At 45.9% G+C, this 16,278-nt stretch overlaps 1 protein-coding gene across 3 annotated transcripts in view; it reads left to right on the top strand.

Moving 5' to 3' along the window:
• Positions 1–6,676: 6,676 nt before the first annotated feature.
• MITF (melanocyte inducing transcription factor) overlaps positions 6,677–16,278 on the top strand; it is a 94,742-nt gene continuing 85,140 nt past the window's right edge. The window contains exon 1 of one of the 3 annotated variants that reach the window (XM_003210181.5): positions 6,677–7,075. In XM_003210181.5, the coding sequence (XP_003210229.2) occupies positions 6,972–7,075 (104 nt within the window). In that variant the 5' untranslated portion in view covers positions 6,677–6,971. The remainder of the gene's footprint in view (positions 7,076–16,278) is intronic. The other 2 variants (XM_010718716.4, XM_010718719.4) reach the window with 2 other exon arrangements.

Genomic DNA, 16,278 nt, shown 5'->3' on the forward strand with positions numbered 1-16,278 from the left:
CACCGACATCGTAGGCTATCGTAGCTGCTGGCATCGGTGCTTGTTGCACAGATTGCATGAAAACAGGGCAACATCTGGCAGTGAACATTCAGGCTCCCAGTCACAAAATTGAGTGTGAAGAGGAAACGCGGTTTTGTTGTCTCCTGAGTGCTTTAAAAAAAGCAAGACAGACTCAAGAACAGAACTATTTCTTAATGAGGCCTACAAGTTCTTTCCAGTGCTAACACTGCAATGAGCTCAGACAGCATCTCCCTAGAGTGCTGATATGGGGTTTCAAATGCATCTGCAGACACTAAAGAACAGTCTTACTGCTGTAACCCATAGCAAAGGCTGCTCTGCTTGTCCTGTTGGCCCTGATGGCAGACAAGCAGGGAAGTGCTTGATGTGTGCTCAGCCACACAGCAGAAACCCAGAGGGGCACAACACACTTGTACAGGTGGGCCTAAGATTAAGTCCTCTTTGCATGTGGATCTGCTGCTGAACTGTACTGATGGCATCCAAGCCGGGCAAGAATCCTGCTTGCTTGGATCTGCAGTGCTAATGGGGCCTGCAACTTCCCAATAATTATGAGGTGCTGTAATTGCACATTTGCATTTGCTGATGAGGCCGACATCTTTCAGAAGAAGGTGTAGAGAGTTTTGCATGACTTTCAGCTGGAACACAATGTCATCAACACTCCCTCTCCCAGGCTGGTGGAGCAGCTCTGATTGCTTGCAGCTCTTATTAATAGACTTGCTAACATCAAGGAAAGCTTTATGAACACTTCGGATACAAGAAAGTGCCGGAGACTGCACCTTTTGCTAATAATATGGAGAAAATATAAATAATGCATTTTATGTAAAAGACTTATGGAGATGTTGGCAATGATTGTGGCTGAAGTGATTGCTTGCAGTTGTGGGTGTGAGGCAAGTACTGGACTTCTTGGTAATCATTTACAGTTCTGGGTCAGAGCAGCTGTGCTGCCCTGCTCAGGCACTAGCAGGCAGATGAGAGCTCCAAGCCCAGCACAGAACCCTCCGTCTTTATCAGGGACAGTCCAGGTGAACGTGTGGAGGTAACTCAGCCAGGCAAATCTGGCTGCTCTGAGCTCACACCTATCTAGTACACTTAGTATGCTGCTGAGCAGGGGCTTTCCATGTTGCAAATAACTTTGTGTTAAGGCTTGCTGTGCAATGACATTTTAATGAAAATCACTAGAGGGTATTTTCTCCATTCTCCCACAACAGAACAGAGTGCACTTTTTATTTCATTTTGCCACAGTAATGGCATTAACTTCTGGGAAAGTAGGCAGCATGAACTCCAGGTCTGGCTTTCTTATTGAATAGCTCCTTGGAGGGAAGACAACTCACTTTAGCCATGTCTATGAAAGCTGCTCTGCCAAGTAATTGAGGCCATGTGAAGCAGCTTGAATACACGGTTCTCGCTGTACGTCATTTAGAAGGATGTGGAAAGCTAAGCTCTTGTCTGTTCCTGTATATTCTAATGACCTAACTGTGTAAAATTTGGTCCAGGCAATCGTGTTCTTTTTCAACTCTCCTAATAAACCAAGTCATGTTGACATCACTGCTTCCCAAAGGGTTGCCAGAGTGAATGCTTCAAAAGCAGTGGTTCACGCTCTGCTGTTGGGGTCATTGCCTTGCATGTGGCTGACCTATAGGTTATGGTTTTGGTATACAATGACTTTCTCCCAAAGTGCATTGTGCCCTCCCTCTTCGCAGACCAAAATGAATGGTAACAAGTGCTGGATGACCACGGAGCAGAGAAATGGAGAGTGAGAGTTGATAAGTGCACAGAAGGGTGAACCTGAAGACACAAAGGCATATTGCTGACTGGTGTGCAAGCTGCCTAATTTTTGCTTTGTGTATGGATACACTTGACGTAAACATTCAAATTTGTCCTTGGATTTATACTGGGAGAAGGGGCATCCTCTCTTTATGGTTGTATGTCAGTTTCAGCTGGAATGCAAGCATCTCAAAACCAGGTCTTTGACACGTTTTTGTGACTATCAGGTGCTCTCCTTCACAATGGGTCTGACAAAGCCTACTTTTTTAAACCATGTCTCTTGCCTTCACAGAAAAGATCCCTCTAGCAAATTCTCCATTCCAGGTAGATGGAGGCAATGACACAGACTTACATTGCCTCTTGTCAGAGCAATGGCAACCCACTGAGAGAAAAGAGGAAAAAAAGTATTAAATCCCTGTTCATATTTCTGCAGTAGACACATTATGAACAGAGCACTAAATGATGACTCAAGAAGAGTTTTGGGAATCTTTTCCTTCTATACAGCTTGGATCTTTTATGGTACCAATTATCTCCGTGCAGTTTGGAGTTAAAGAAAAGGATTGTGGAAATATGGACAATGAGAAAAATCAAAGGGATTCTGACTTTAGGTGGGGAATGTGTACACTAAGACATTTTGAGAGGGTTTGTGCTTCATGGAACATGTGTAAAGGCCTGATGTGAATCAGGAAATGAGGACCTTAGTATGCAAGCTTGTGACTACTAAGTACAGACGTTTGTATTTCTAGTGTATAACCTTAAACTCTTAAAAATAATGGAAGTTTTGTTCTCCAAATAGCACTTGTAATGAAGTCTCTCTCAAAGACAGATGAAGCTTGGGAAGCATTCACAGGTCTGTATCAAAATAGAAAGCTGTAGAAAGTTCTTACTGAGGAAAAAAATGGCTTTCCATTCAAAACTGTTATTGGGCAGTGGGGAGACAGAACAAACACCTTCCCCCTAAATTGATTAGATTATGCATATTTTGGGAAAAAAAATGTGATTTTGGTTTCACCTTTTATAATAGGATTTTCAGGAACAAATTTAGACCTAAGTGTTGTTGATGTTAAGATGACACAGTTTCTGAGGAAAGCTAAGAATAAGGTGCCTGTGACCAGCATTCCTGGGCCAAGTCCTCTTTTTTTGATGCACTTTGCTCCCTGTTAAAAGCAGTCGCTCACATGTCCCTACAGGTTGTGCTGGTTTAAATACAACAGGGAAAATCTGGCAGAGCTGAGATTCAAGCAGTCTAGTTAAGCCAGTGCCTGTACTTGGGGCAAACTTACTGAAACCAATTAACTCTACAATCAGTTTCACTAGCACTGATGCTGTACCAAATTATATTAAATCAGTGTTAGAATTTAACTTGGTTTATCTACATCTGCTGCGGCCTTTGCGCCAGTTAAATTCAGCAGATTTGTTGCACCAAATAAGGTTGTCCCCACAAGCTTTATTCCATTGCTTTTACTGAGTTTTTAAGGTTTGTTCCCAGCCCAAATGTCACTGTTGAGTGGCAGCACGTGGTGTCTCACTCTGCTGCTGCTCTCTCAGAGGTAGCCCCCCAGGTCCTCTGCTGGCCATGGATCCAAGAGGAAAACCCTCAGATGTCTCTTCTCCATCCTGCAGTCCCACCCCAGGCCAGGGAAGATGATAGAATCATAGAACGGCTTGAGCTGGAAAGGACCTTAAAGATCATCCATTTCCAACGCTGTCCCACGGGCAGAGACACCTCTCAGTAGACCAGGCTGCCTACAGCCCAATCCCACTTGGCTACAGGATCTGCAGCTCCTCACTGCACAGAGATGTGGTGACCTCCAGCACTGTCTGCCTGGAGCTAGCAGCATCTGTTCACTCTCTTAACTGTGGAAATCTTGAAAGCCAGTCTTTTGAACAAGAACTGGAGGGAATGACTGAAACCCCAGGCAAGGATTTTTTTTATGTTTCCTAAAGCAGAGTCAGGATGACATTGCTGTTGCAGCTTCTGTTTGTGCTACCACTGCTGTTGCTAACCCGTGTCATGAGATAGCATCCGGAAAGAGGAACGCATGAAAATCAAACCCTTAAGGATAATGTGTAGTTCCCCTTGAATTTTTCTGTCACCTACCCATTTAAGTACAGAAGAATATGGTAGAGATGAAGAAAGAAAGGGCTAGGGATTAGTGAATGACTCATTAAAGGAATAGAATTCATTCAGGAGCCCAGCTGCAGAATTAATCACCTTCAGTTCTGCTGATAAAACCAGCCTGGGACTGACAACATTTTAGACTTTGTTCCAAGTATGATGAAGTAGTCTTAGAAGCTCTATTTTAAAATATGACTTCTGCTTATCTATCCTGGGGTGCTCATGAGAGAACAAGAAACTTTTTCTACGAGAAGCAGATGCAAATCTCGCAGGGAATGTTTTTAGAAGTGGCCCCACGCTGGGTGGGGTGAGCTGTCCTGCCTGGATGTGGGGCACCCAGCCTGTTATTCTCTCTCGAAAAAAAATTGTTGGATTCCCCCAAAACATCTGTCTGCTTCTGGTGTCTGGCAAACCCTGCATGCAAATGAACCACGTGGAATTATTGCACTCTCTGTGGCTTGTATGTCGGAGCATTCTGCCCAGTAGAGAGAGAAGGTAGAAACAATTTCTTGCCTCAATCTGCTGGAGTAATGCTGTTCTCATCCCAGATCTCACAGCATACAGTACTGAGTATGAGTGCTAAGGCCTGGGAACTTTCTTCAAAATTGTCACATGCCTGTTTGCTTTTTTGAATAGCAGCACTGACTGCTTCCTTTTCCCTTCAGATGAATGCACAAACAGTTGCTGTGGGGAAATTCTTTCAAACTAGGAACTCTGCTGAGTTGGGTGGCAAATGTTTTGCCTACTGACAGAGATACCAAATGATGTTGCTGCTCCTGATGTCACTAGAGATCCCCAAACTGCACTTTGAGTGACAGTACTGATGGGAGAACTGTTTCAAATGGCAGTTGTAGGTCAGGAGAAGAAAAATACAACTTGTGGGATCTGTAAGCGAAACTGCTACAAATGAGGGTGGCAAGGAGTAACCATCGAGGGGAAAATAATCGTTACAATAAAGCAGCTCTGCTCAACGTGCTTGCTGCCCAAGGCTACGTGGCTGTGAGAGTGGTCATGGCCCTTGGAGGAATGATAATGCCACAGAAAACCTACATGGGAAAGGTCTCAGTGGGATTATATATGTAATGTAATCAGTGCAATAAAACTCAACTTCTGCCACTGATTTGATGTGTGACCAATGACCTTTTTCGTGTTTTGTTTTCCACTTTGTCAGTAATTGCTCTTCCCCACTTCCCTAAAGCAGCTGGACATCCACAACTGAAAAACACTCAATGCTCCATAGAATTGCTCTACAGAAATCTAGAACTCGTGACAGCACAACAGCCACTTCTTCTTTAATTTCACCAAATATCTCTTTCGAGTTTAATTTCCTTTATTTTTATAGCAAATTAACTGCAATATTGGCATAATAGGTTCACCTTCAAGCACTGTGTTTGTTTGGGGGTGTATTTATGTACCAATTTCCCGCTTCGGCCTGGGGAAGTATTGTTCCTTTGCTCTGAAAGATAAGCTCTGCAAGAGAATTATAAACACCAATCTATTATGAGAAGAACTTTTTGTGACTCAGCAGAACGCTGTCAAGGTCCCAATTAGCCCAGGTGCAGTGAGATATTGCCCACTGAACACCAACTGTGTGCTGGCCCAGAAATGGGGTGGAAGACAGAAATAAGGGCTTTGTGGGGTGATGAAAGGAAAGGCAGTGTTCTCTGTGCTGTGAGCTGTGCGCATGCTGCTACTGAAGCTGCAATATCTCTCGAGCAGTGTCATTGCCTAGGACATTGATTTGCATACTGGATCTTTAGAACTAGTGCTATAATTAAAACAAAGCTGAAACCTCATATGCTGTACATTTTGAACAGCAGAATATATCATTTTTGCACCTAGAAAAATAGAAGAGAAGCCTTACAACCAGCTGCGTCTTGCTCCATGCTTCCTTGCACCATTCTTCACTCACAAAAGCATCTCATTGATCTCAAGGAGCTCAGCTGGAAGTACAGCTTGGCAGTGGGCTTTTTGCAGGTTGTTCTCACTGTTTGTTTGTTTGGTGGTTGCTTTTTCTCCCTCCTTTTTTTCCCCCAAAGCAGTTAGCAAGCCCACAGCTCCTCATAGCTATCCCCACCATCTGCCAATGTGGGCTCAAAAGAACACTCTTCGGGGCCCCATCCAAGTTGTCGCCTCTGATTCAGATTCAGCAAAGTAATTGCTCTTGCTGTGCAGTCACTACATGGAGTTTGGAGGCTGCAGAGCCATTTGGGACCCAATGCTGATATTTGTGCTCAACTTTGCTGGCGTGGGGTGTGATGTGAGCAGTCAGCCAGGCTGTTGCAGTCACAGCATCCCTTTGTGCAGAGCTCTGGGATGGGATGCTTGCTTTTCTGTGCTCCTTCAGCCAGAGATCTGGGATGGGATGCTTGCTTGTTTCCCCGCTTCTGCAGCAATCCATCTGGCGTACTTCTCAGGATTTCTGCTGCAAACAATTGAAACCGCGCTGTTTTTTTTTTTAAGTAATTTTACCACACCTTTCTCAGCGATGTTTATGGGTTGGTTTTTTTTTTTTTTTTTTTGCTCATTTATAAATGCATGTAAAACTTGAATTGAAATTGCTGTGCTGGAAATTCACCCCGTCCTGGTACGGGAATCCCCGGCATTTTGCGTGTGTTACCACAAACCTCACTCCGCGCCGCCTCGACACTTTCCCTGCACATCGTTTGCATTCAGAGCGTCCCTCCCGCCTCTCACCGCACGCCGAGCCCGTCCCGCTAACAAGGGCCGGCCCCCAGCTCGTACTTTTCCACTTTGACCCCGAAACGCGGATTTTCGGGACGTCACGGAAAGCCCCGCCTCGCAAAGGGGCGGTGACGTCACGCCCAGCTGCGCTCAGAGCCCCGTGACGTCACGCCCCGAGCACAGAGCGGGGCGGGGGCCGAGGGGCCGCAGGTGGGCACGGCTGTGGGGCTCGAGCCGTAGCGTTGCGGCGGGCGGAGGCGGCGGCCCGGCCCCGGGGCGGACTCAGTACCGGGCGGGGCGGACGCGGCGCTGTGGGCGTGCGGGAGCGGCGCGGCTCGGAGCGGAGCGGCGGTCACCTCGCGGCTCTCCTCTCGCGGCGGCGACGATGCAGGCGGAGTCGGGGATCGTGCCGGACTTCGAGGTGGGAGAGGAGTTCCACGAGGAGCCCAAGACGTACTACGAGCTGAAGAGTCAGCCGCTTAAAAGCAGGTGGGCGGCGGCGGCCGGGCCGCGGAGGACGCGCCGTCCTGGCGTGGATCGGGGCCTGGGGGAAGGGAACGGGTTGGGAGCGGCCGCGATAAACGGCACCGGAGGGGAACGTCCCGCGGAGCAGCGCGTTAAAAGCAGCCATTGAGCCGGTGCTTCCTGCAAGAATGGCAGTTTTGTTCGGCCTGCGCGGGGCGGGCCCGTCCCCGCCGTGCCATTATGTAAAGGGCATTGTCGGCGGGGCACGGGGCCGGCTGCACTGCACTCTTTGCCCTGCACTGCACTGCTTTGCTCTGCTTTGCCCTGCACTGCACTGCACGGCCCCGTCGAGTCCCGCAGCCCCGGCCGGACGGGGACAGGCGCTGAGATGCGGTCCGAGCTTTGCGCGTTGGCTGCTCGGTCGCCGCAAGGTCTCGCGTTCCGGGCCGATCTCTTTCATTTGACTTTGAAAGCAGGTGTGTTATGTGCGAGTGAGCGCTGGGGATTGGAAACTTTCGGCGAGGTGTGTCAGCTTCTTCCTGAAGTGTTGTCTTTTTTTTTTTCTTCCTGCAGATCCGCACTTTATTCTTATCTGAAGCGGCTGTGTCGCTTAGGTATTTTTTTTTTTTAAAGGGGAATAAAACCACACAGAGTTCTATTTCTTGTGGTGTATTACGGTGCTCGATTTCACTCGTGCTGGAAGTGCCCCCAGGTACCCTGAGCCCTCCTCTGCTTTCTGTGTGCCTCTACTCTGAGCTCAGGGCCAGGAGTGAACCCTCACCTCAGCACCAGGTTCTGCTATGGGTGGATCTCATTGCAGCCGGGGCTGTTAGCCTGCTTTCACAGTCACGGCTTGTGCTTCTGAACAATGCTCTGCGTCCGGCTGTGTGTGTAGCCGGAAAATGAATGGGAAGGTAAATATTAAAAACTGCTGGAATGAACTTGGATTGCGTTGCATGTCAGACTGACTTCAGATGAATTCTTGATCATGCTCTGAGTGCTGAAGAAACACGGCAGTCTCATAATGAAAGACGTGAAGGGTGCAGAGGAGGTGGACCTGCTGCTGTGGAGGCAGCTGGGGTGGTGTGGGGACAGTGACCGTGTTGTAGCAGTCACCGTGCAGGTCACCAATTCACAGCTATCAGCCCGGATTGTGGCAGCCTCAGGTTCTGGCTGGTGTGTGCTACAGTTTTGTCCCTTTGCAATCATCTCCTCCGTAATCTGTAAGTTGCACAAATGTTACAAGCGCTCTTGGCTCTTGTGATGTGCTGCCTTGCTGTCACTTTGGGCTTCCCTGACTTTCCCCAGCATGTTGGCTTGTATGCTGACCTTGCTATGTCGCCTGCTGCCTTGTGTGCAGCTGTCACCTCCAGGTGAGTCCCAGCATCTCCTGGCCCTGCTGGAGCTGAAGGGTCAAGGACCCAGACATCCCTGCAAGGTCCATATAAACCTAGCTCCAGATCCATACTGATGGAACCTGATAATGGGTGGCAGAAGTTGCTCACAAGCCTGCTTGCTTCATAGCATGCAGATTATAATCTATGGGGATTTCAGTAGTCCTTCAATGCTGCTCAGGTCTGAACCAAGCCTGATGGGTGATTGTTGGGGAATCCAGCATCACTGTGCTGCTTTCTCCTGTAATGCAATCAGGGTAATAGCACAGCACCAGGTTCAAATGGTGTCATAATGTGGCTGTAGCCACGAGAACTGCTTTCTTACAGTCTCCTCTACAGCTTTACCCAGGGGTGCAGGCAGAACAGAGGCAAGCACTGGTATTAGGAGATGGGGCTTAATAGTGATCTGCTACTTTCCCTGGTGAGAACTGCTGATTTCCTAGCGACATTCAGGACTTTCTCTGATGCTTTTTAACAATAAGAAGTGAGAAGCATTCTCAGCTTACTCATAGTACTGAAATTGTGAGTAGATAGAAAAAGCCACACCACTCAGCAGTACATAGCAGTGCCAGTGGCTCTGACCTTGTATGTACATTACACTTGTGTTACATTGACATTTCAAGAAGAAATGTTTTATTGGCACTTGAACTTGGTCCTGGCTGCCCCTTGTTCAGTTCATGTTCTCCTTGCATCTTCCCCAGTTGCTTGTTTTCTGGTGTATGACATCCAGCTCGATATTCCTCCTTGTTGATGTGCCCTCTCAGTTAGTCCATCCATATTTCATAATTCAAGTCTGCAATCCAAAGCCACCAGGGGTCCAATAACAAAAGCTTTTTGCTGTAAATACTGTACGAAGTTAGGCCAAGCCACAACTGAATGCTAGAGGCCAGGGAAAAATGTCAGCAAAAAGCTTTAATCACAAAGGACGAAGAGAACTCATTGGGCAAAGATGCATCATTTCCAACCACGTTTCCTAAGCTCTCCAGGTCTGTAAGAACCTAGCTTCTTGTACAAAGTGCTAGATACACTTAGGGTTCTCTGGAATTTGTTGTGGTTGAACATCTTTGAAAACTGAGATGATGGTTTGGTCGCTTTGGTTTCTCCAGAGTGACTCCTCGCTGTGGGAGGAAACTGGATTTGAACTCATGTCTCTGTGGCTGGGCATGGTTTCCTTCCCCCTCTTCACATTTGTACTTCATTCCTCTGCTGCCTTATTTTTGGAGACCAATTTATAAGTACACACTCTTGAGTACATACGTGCTTGTGTAATGAGCAGGTAAATAAGGTTTCCTTTTTGGTGTAAGCAGTGCACAGTGAAATGGGTGGAGTTTTATTTTCAGACAATCAATTGAAGAAAGTAATCAGCGATTGCCAGAAATAAACACAGATGTCACCTCTGCACGCAGCCACCAGAACACAGTTACAGTACATCTGTCACAGTACTAACGCGGTTTCTTTAAATCATTTGACTTGTTAAAGCTCTACCTTGGGTATCAAACTGGGATCTTAAGCGAAGGCCTCGCAGCCTGCTGCTGTTGCTCGCGGTTGCTGTAATATTTACTTTGTCCTCTTGCCTATTCTGCATGCTGTTACCACTTATTGACCCGGCTCCTGCCCTGTTCTGTACACGTTTCCCTTTGGGTGGATATTGATTGAGTACCACTGAAGGCACAGCTTGACCCACTGAGGTGCACAGAGTGCACTGAACTGACCCAAATATTGGCCAAAAAAAATTGAGGGAAAAAAAAAAAAAGATTCAAATGCTCTGTTTTCTTGATTCTCTGTAATGTGTGTGCATTGGTGTGAGCTGCCTCTGAAGTGCCAGGCCATAATTATCAGCTGTTGTCATTTACTTCCTTGCTCTAAATAAAGCCACATACCTGCAGTTAGGTTGCTACTGGTTGTGCTATTTTCTTTTACCCTTTTGCAGCCAGTTTATATTCAGACTGGTTTGGAACGATGCAGCTACCGGAGTTATTTTTAGTGGAAAAAATTATTAGGAAATGCTTTTAAGTTGTGTGTTACTTGTAGAGGAAGCTTGTTCTTGCTTTATGAGCAATAGCATTGAGCTGTAGAGTTTGTCATTGCTGCGGCAGTGATGTAAGCTGTCGGTACCTTACTTCCATCTGCTTTTACCTCCCCTCTGCCCAGCTGGGATCCCCTGGAGAGCACTGGCTTTCTCCTGGTACTGTGCTGAGTGCTGAAGACCGAATTTAATAACAGCTTTCCTCGTAATGCCCAGTGTTTGTTGAGGAAATGTTAATGTAACCAGAGGCAAACGTTTCTGAGATGTGTGCTTATTGTGGAGCCCAACAGGACTCTTCTGAAGTGCCTCAATCTGCAGATGATCAAATTTAATTTTGCAAATGAACTTTGCAGCGTGATTAAATTTGGATTTGATTACATTGAGGCTTCTCAGCACTGAATTTGTGCTTTACTGGAGGTAGTCTTTATAGCACTGCTATTTACGGATCTTATTTGAGTGTTTTATATTCTGGTTAGGTTCTGCAATGCAGTTTGTTCAGGCTACTGCTTACATCTGTTCCAGTTGTGCAAGAAGTGGAAAATAGACTTTATTTAGAACTGGTCACATGTGCTCCCATCCAGGAACTGTGTCTCAGCGTGCTTAAAAAAATAAAAATGTATCTTGGAGGAACAGATTTAAAAAGTTCCTGAAATGCTTTTCACTCTGTTATGAGGATCGTTATGTATTTTAAACTGAAAGGTAATAATGTCTGAGTTGGAAGCGGTATGCAGCTCGTGTTGGCTGAAGGCAATGGTAAGAGCCTGAGCTGAGGGCAGTGGGAGCAGAGCTGAGCTAGAGGTCTGTGTCTTTGAAATGTCTTCCACGGCGTTTCTGTGAGTCAGTAATCTCACGTTTGTTCTGCACCTCACGTTCTCTTCACTCGAAGGAAACCCTATTAGCCAAATATTCTTTATTCTTTTATTTTTGAAAACAGACTTGAAAGGAAAGGCTGCAATTGGCATCTCTGTTGTGTAAACATATGGAGACAATAAGAAGTTGCACAGAAAAATGGTATTTCTTTTGTATTAGGAGCTGGTACTGATCTGTGTAACAGAGCATTTTCCATTGTGAAAGATTCCTGTGACCTTTTCTCTTTAGAGGAACGCTCTCTGCTATTTGCAGTAGGCCTTTGCTGTTTAGCACAGAAACAGAAATAGCCCATGAAATTCTGTTCAGCATTTGCTTTGATAGGAGCTATTAAACATTACCTTTTCACTTCCCCAGCCTGCTTTTCTCAGGAGAACTGTGTTTGGCTGCCAAGCTCATCATGCAGCACGCAGATATTTTGGGACGGAGCTGACTGCACTGACTCTGCACCTTTGGGCAGATGCATTTATCAAACTATTGGCTGCATTCCTTGTGAGTCCACACAATCTACATGAAGTAAATCCGTGCCTCACTGCTGAGCCTCCCTTGCTGGCTAACAATGATTTTGAGAACCCGGGTTACAACTGGAGTTGGTCTGTTTTTCCATGGAGCTCATTCTGTGCTGTGTGTTTGTATGTTGCACTCTTTGTGATGGTCTCAGAGGGCTGTTCCAGAACTGTTGGAGGCAGTGTGACCAACTCCTGCTGCACTGTGTGGTCAGGATCTAGAAGAAGAGAGCAAAAGAGACCCTTGGATGCATTATCTTACTAATAAATTTTTATCATCTGTACACTCTAAGATTAGAAGTTTAATAAGAAGAAATCAGTACAGCTGTTAAAAATGAGGGTACAGGAGACAACCCCTGTTTCTGTTCGTGTTCCCTAATGAGCCCCTTTGAGATGTTGAGAGTGAAATGAGAATAATTTTCTGTTTACTTTTCTGCTAAAATTGAAATGGCACGTTGACTGCTAATTGTCTTTGGAGCACAGTCTGCCATTTCAGCTCCGGGAACAAAATGAGAGTCCAGCTTTCATTAAGCTGCTCGGGCCCTTGGCCATTATTGTCTGTCTCTTTCTATTTAAGATTCTAAAAGTTTTCAAAATATATCATAGTAGTGTTTGTACTTGATAAAAATTTATTGTGTTTTCCTATCATTTTTGCTGGATCAAATACGATGTGATGAGGCAGAGTAGCCTGGCAGATCTTGCTGTACTGTTAACTACCATCACTATATGTTATACTAGTTACTGTTTTGCTGCTGGGAAGCACAAGGCAGCTACTGATTTGCATATAATTTCACACTTCATTTCATTTTGGGGGGGAGAACAGCTTAGGAAAAAGCATCGTATTCTAGACTCATGATAAAATAATGCTATTGCTTCACCCACAGCAGCTGTAAAATGCTGCTGCTGATTTGAGCTTCAGGACTGAAATAGTGCATCCAGTGAGGGCTGCAGTGTGCCCTCAGCCTTCGTGCCCAGGGATGGCAAGAGGCACAGCTTTGTGTGTCTTCTCAAAGCACTCTGTCCTCGTAATGTTGGCCACAGTGTCACCTTGTGACTCACAGGAGCCTGGCTGTTGATGTCTATGGGCTTCACCTGAAAGTAAGGATTTTAAACAGGCTGTTCTTCCAGCATGGTATAGGTATTGCTGCTCCACGTAAAAGACTTGTGAACGTGGATAAGAAAGGCTTAGAATGCAACTGCTAGTTAATACTTCAACCACTAACAGTGTGCTTGGATGATGCTCACTTTTTCTGGTAGCATCTCTGCTGCAAGGGCTGCTGTTGTGTTTGTGCTAGCAGCTCTCTTCTCAGCATGCAGCCGTGGCCGGGTGGGTTGTGCTTTTTCCTTCAGTGCTTGATGGTTCTGAGCAACTAATGTGCAGCCCCTTGCCCTGCCCTGCTGCCAGCAGCTGCTGCGAGGACCGGCCAGGCAGGTTGAGGGCAGAAATGTGTTGCTGCTGTATATAATTACAGCTTCCAGCGTCAGCCAGCAGGGCTGCTCGCTGCGATGATTGGTGCCTGTACTGCTATGTAAAGCAGAACGCGAGCTTAATGCTGGGTTTGGGCTACTATTTTAATATTGTAATTAGTAGCCTTTAGCAGTAAACAAGTTTTTTTTTTTTTTTTTTAATCAGTTCCATGAAGATTATGCTTTCACAATTTAAGCAGACGTGCATCTGCAGACATGGGGAGTTTGTTTCGGGAATTGTGTATTACTTGGAGGAGAAGAGCATTAAGGACAAATGGATACCCTGTTTCTTTTTCTTTTTTCTATACCCAGTGTATTTTGGGTTTAGTTTTGTGCAGCTGGAGGGTGATCCTGCAGTCACTATTCAGTGAGAATGTTTCAGCTAAGAACAACTGTCACATTTGAGGCAATGTGGCAATCTCTTGGATTCATCCTTTTAAACGCTTCCCAAAAAACCATGAGCTAGTTTCACAGGTATGTTCTGTTTCCCTTCGTGGCTGTTCTTTGGACACAAAATGAACTTAAATCTCTCTCAAGCTGCTGCTTTCATTGGTTGCTGTGCGTCAGGTTGGATATTAGGAAGAACTTGTTCTCAGAGTGGTGAGGCATTGGCATAGTGGTGGGATCACCATCCCTGGAGGTGTCCAGGAAAAAGGTAGATGTGGCACTGAGGGATGTGTCAGTGGCCGTGGTGGGGGGGTGTTGGGATTGGATTAGGTGATCTTAGTGGTCTTTTCCAACCTTAGTGATCCTATTATCAGTAGACTGGTGTGGCTTGTTGGGTTGAGCCAGCCTGGCTTTCTTCACCTACTGGTTGCAAAGAGTGAAGAGACAAGAGGGCTGAAGTTGTAGGAAGCAGGAAGGTTTGTATCTGCTTAGAATTTCATTGGTGTGCATGGTTTGGCCTGCTGTTCCATTAAATGATTTACTTGAGACGAATTTGAAGAGAAAAGGACTTTGCATTGGGAAAATTAGTGTTTTGGGTAGATGGAAAGATGCTAATCAGCTTTGAGATATTTTAGGCGCTGGAGGCTTGCCAAGTTGATGTGTCTCTAAGCATTAGGCCAATAAGAGGTACTGTAGTTTCAAAGTGTGGATGCTATGACACCATTCCTCTTCTTCAGCACAAAGTGCTATGCAAAGAGTAGAAACCTGGCAGGGCAGGGATTTTGGGATCAGAGAAACCAGAGGAGTAACGAGAAAAAGAAGTGGGAACCACTGGAATGTTCTGAATGAGGGATGCTTCAGAGAATGGAGAAAGGGATGATTAACGATCTTTACTAATCTTACTCCCAGCCATCCTGTTGTAACATGTAAACACATACAGAAAATAGGAGTTACTGTGATTCTTTCCGGACTAGAAGAAGGCAGCTAAAAGGCTTGGGATGGAGCTAACTCAACTGTAAGCTGCTTCAGGGTGAGGAAATGGGAGCAGAGACTTGGAGCTGCCAGACATTAGAGGTGAGGAGTGGGGGCAGGAGGGGGCTGTGGTCTTGGAGCTTCACACACTGCCAAGCTGAGATAGTGCCGGGAGCTGAAAGGGGGTGGTTGAGAGATCTCGAGTAGGAGAGCTGGGCTCAGCCTGCTTTGTGTACGTTCATTGCTTCTTTTCAGGATTCTTTGAGGTTTCTCTAAATAAAGAAGGAGAGTTTGTGTAAAACAAGATTTATTTTGGAAGTGCTTTTTCTGGACGTGAACCTGCGTGGTGATAAAAAACAAGGCTGTAAAGTCAGAGTAGCAGAACAGAGGGAGAGGGCACAAAGCAACCCCTTCCTTCTTACAGTGCTTGTGTACTTCACTCTAAATAAATAAGTTACGACCTCGGGGTGTGAAATCAGAGATGAGATATGCCAACATGCAGGAGGGAGGTAATCTTACAGAGAAGCAAAGGGGGAAACTTGCTCTGGGCTGCTAGGACCACAGAGAAGCGTGAGGCCTCTGCAGTGTGTCTCTTGGGATGCCATTAACTATTGTTTGGGTTTCTGCTCTGCAATCTTTGTTTGTACCAAATATTTACAGTTTTAGCAAGCTCATCCCGGACATCAGTTTGCCTAGTGAAGGAATGGGCACAGTTATGAGTTGTGGGGATTTCTTGTTTGTTTATTGCTGTTGTAAGACGAATGTCACTATCTGATATTCCACCCTTGGAGAAGCACGGTGTAAATCTGTTAAGCTGCTCCTTTGTTTGTTAGTTTTGTGCATAATGAGTTTGGAATCTAAGATTAGTGGTGTGCTGTGTAACTGCTTATTTTGTGACCTCATCCTCCCGTTCTGCTTGCTTGCTTGTCCACCTGTCACATCCTGTTGGGCACCTACGGCTATGTTCCTTTGGTTTTGTATTGCATCATCTCATTTTTGTGTGTTCTGCTCCTTAGTGGAATTGGGGGGGGGGGGGGGAGGGGGGGAAAACAGCAATGAAAAAATAACAACCAAAAAAAGAACAAAAAAAAAAAACCCTGCAAAACCAACAGAAAATACACCCATGTGAAGTGGGTGTTTATATTCATTACAGAATGTGTGGGGAAAATGTGGCTTCAGGGAATCATGGAGTGGTTTGTGCTGGAAGGGACTTTTCAGAATCACCTGGTTTGGTCCCTGTGCTCCAGGCAGGGACATTTCTCATCGGACCAGGCTGCCAGTCTCATCAGACCTGAGTCAGCTAGTGGGGGATGTAAGGATATATACTGCAGACATTCATGTTTGTATTCAGTGTGACCACCACTCTGTTCAAACCAATGAGCCGTGGCTTTTTCAACGTGTGTCTTCAACAGGAGCTACTCCATTTTGCCTTGTGTAATGTTCATTGAGCTGGTAGGAGCAGGAGTGGCTTAGTGAGCATCTACCTGGGATTGTTCTCATCCTGCTTCAGAAAATGATTTTTTTTTTGGAGTGGAGCAGCTCTACCAGGAAGCATGGAGGACGTGCTCACGAATTTTTCAGCCCCATCTGTTCCCTAAAGGCTGTTAG

Source organism: Meleagris gallopavo, chromosome 14 (assembly GCF_905368555.1).
Source record: "Meleagris gallopavo chromosome 14, MGAL_WU_HG_1.1, whole genome shotgun sequence".
Classification (NCBI taxonomy): domain Eukaryota; kingdom Metazoa; phylum Chordata; class Aves; order Galliformes; family Phasianidae; genus Meleagris; species Meleagris gallopavo.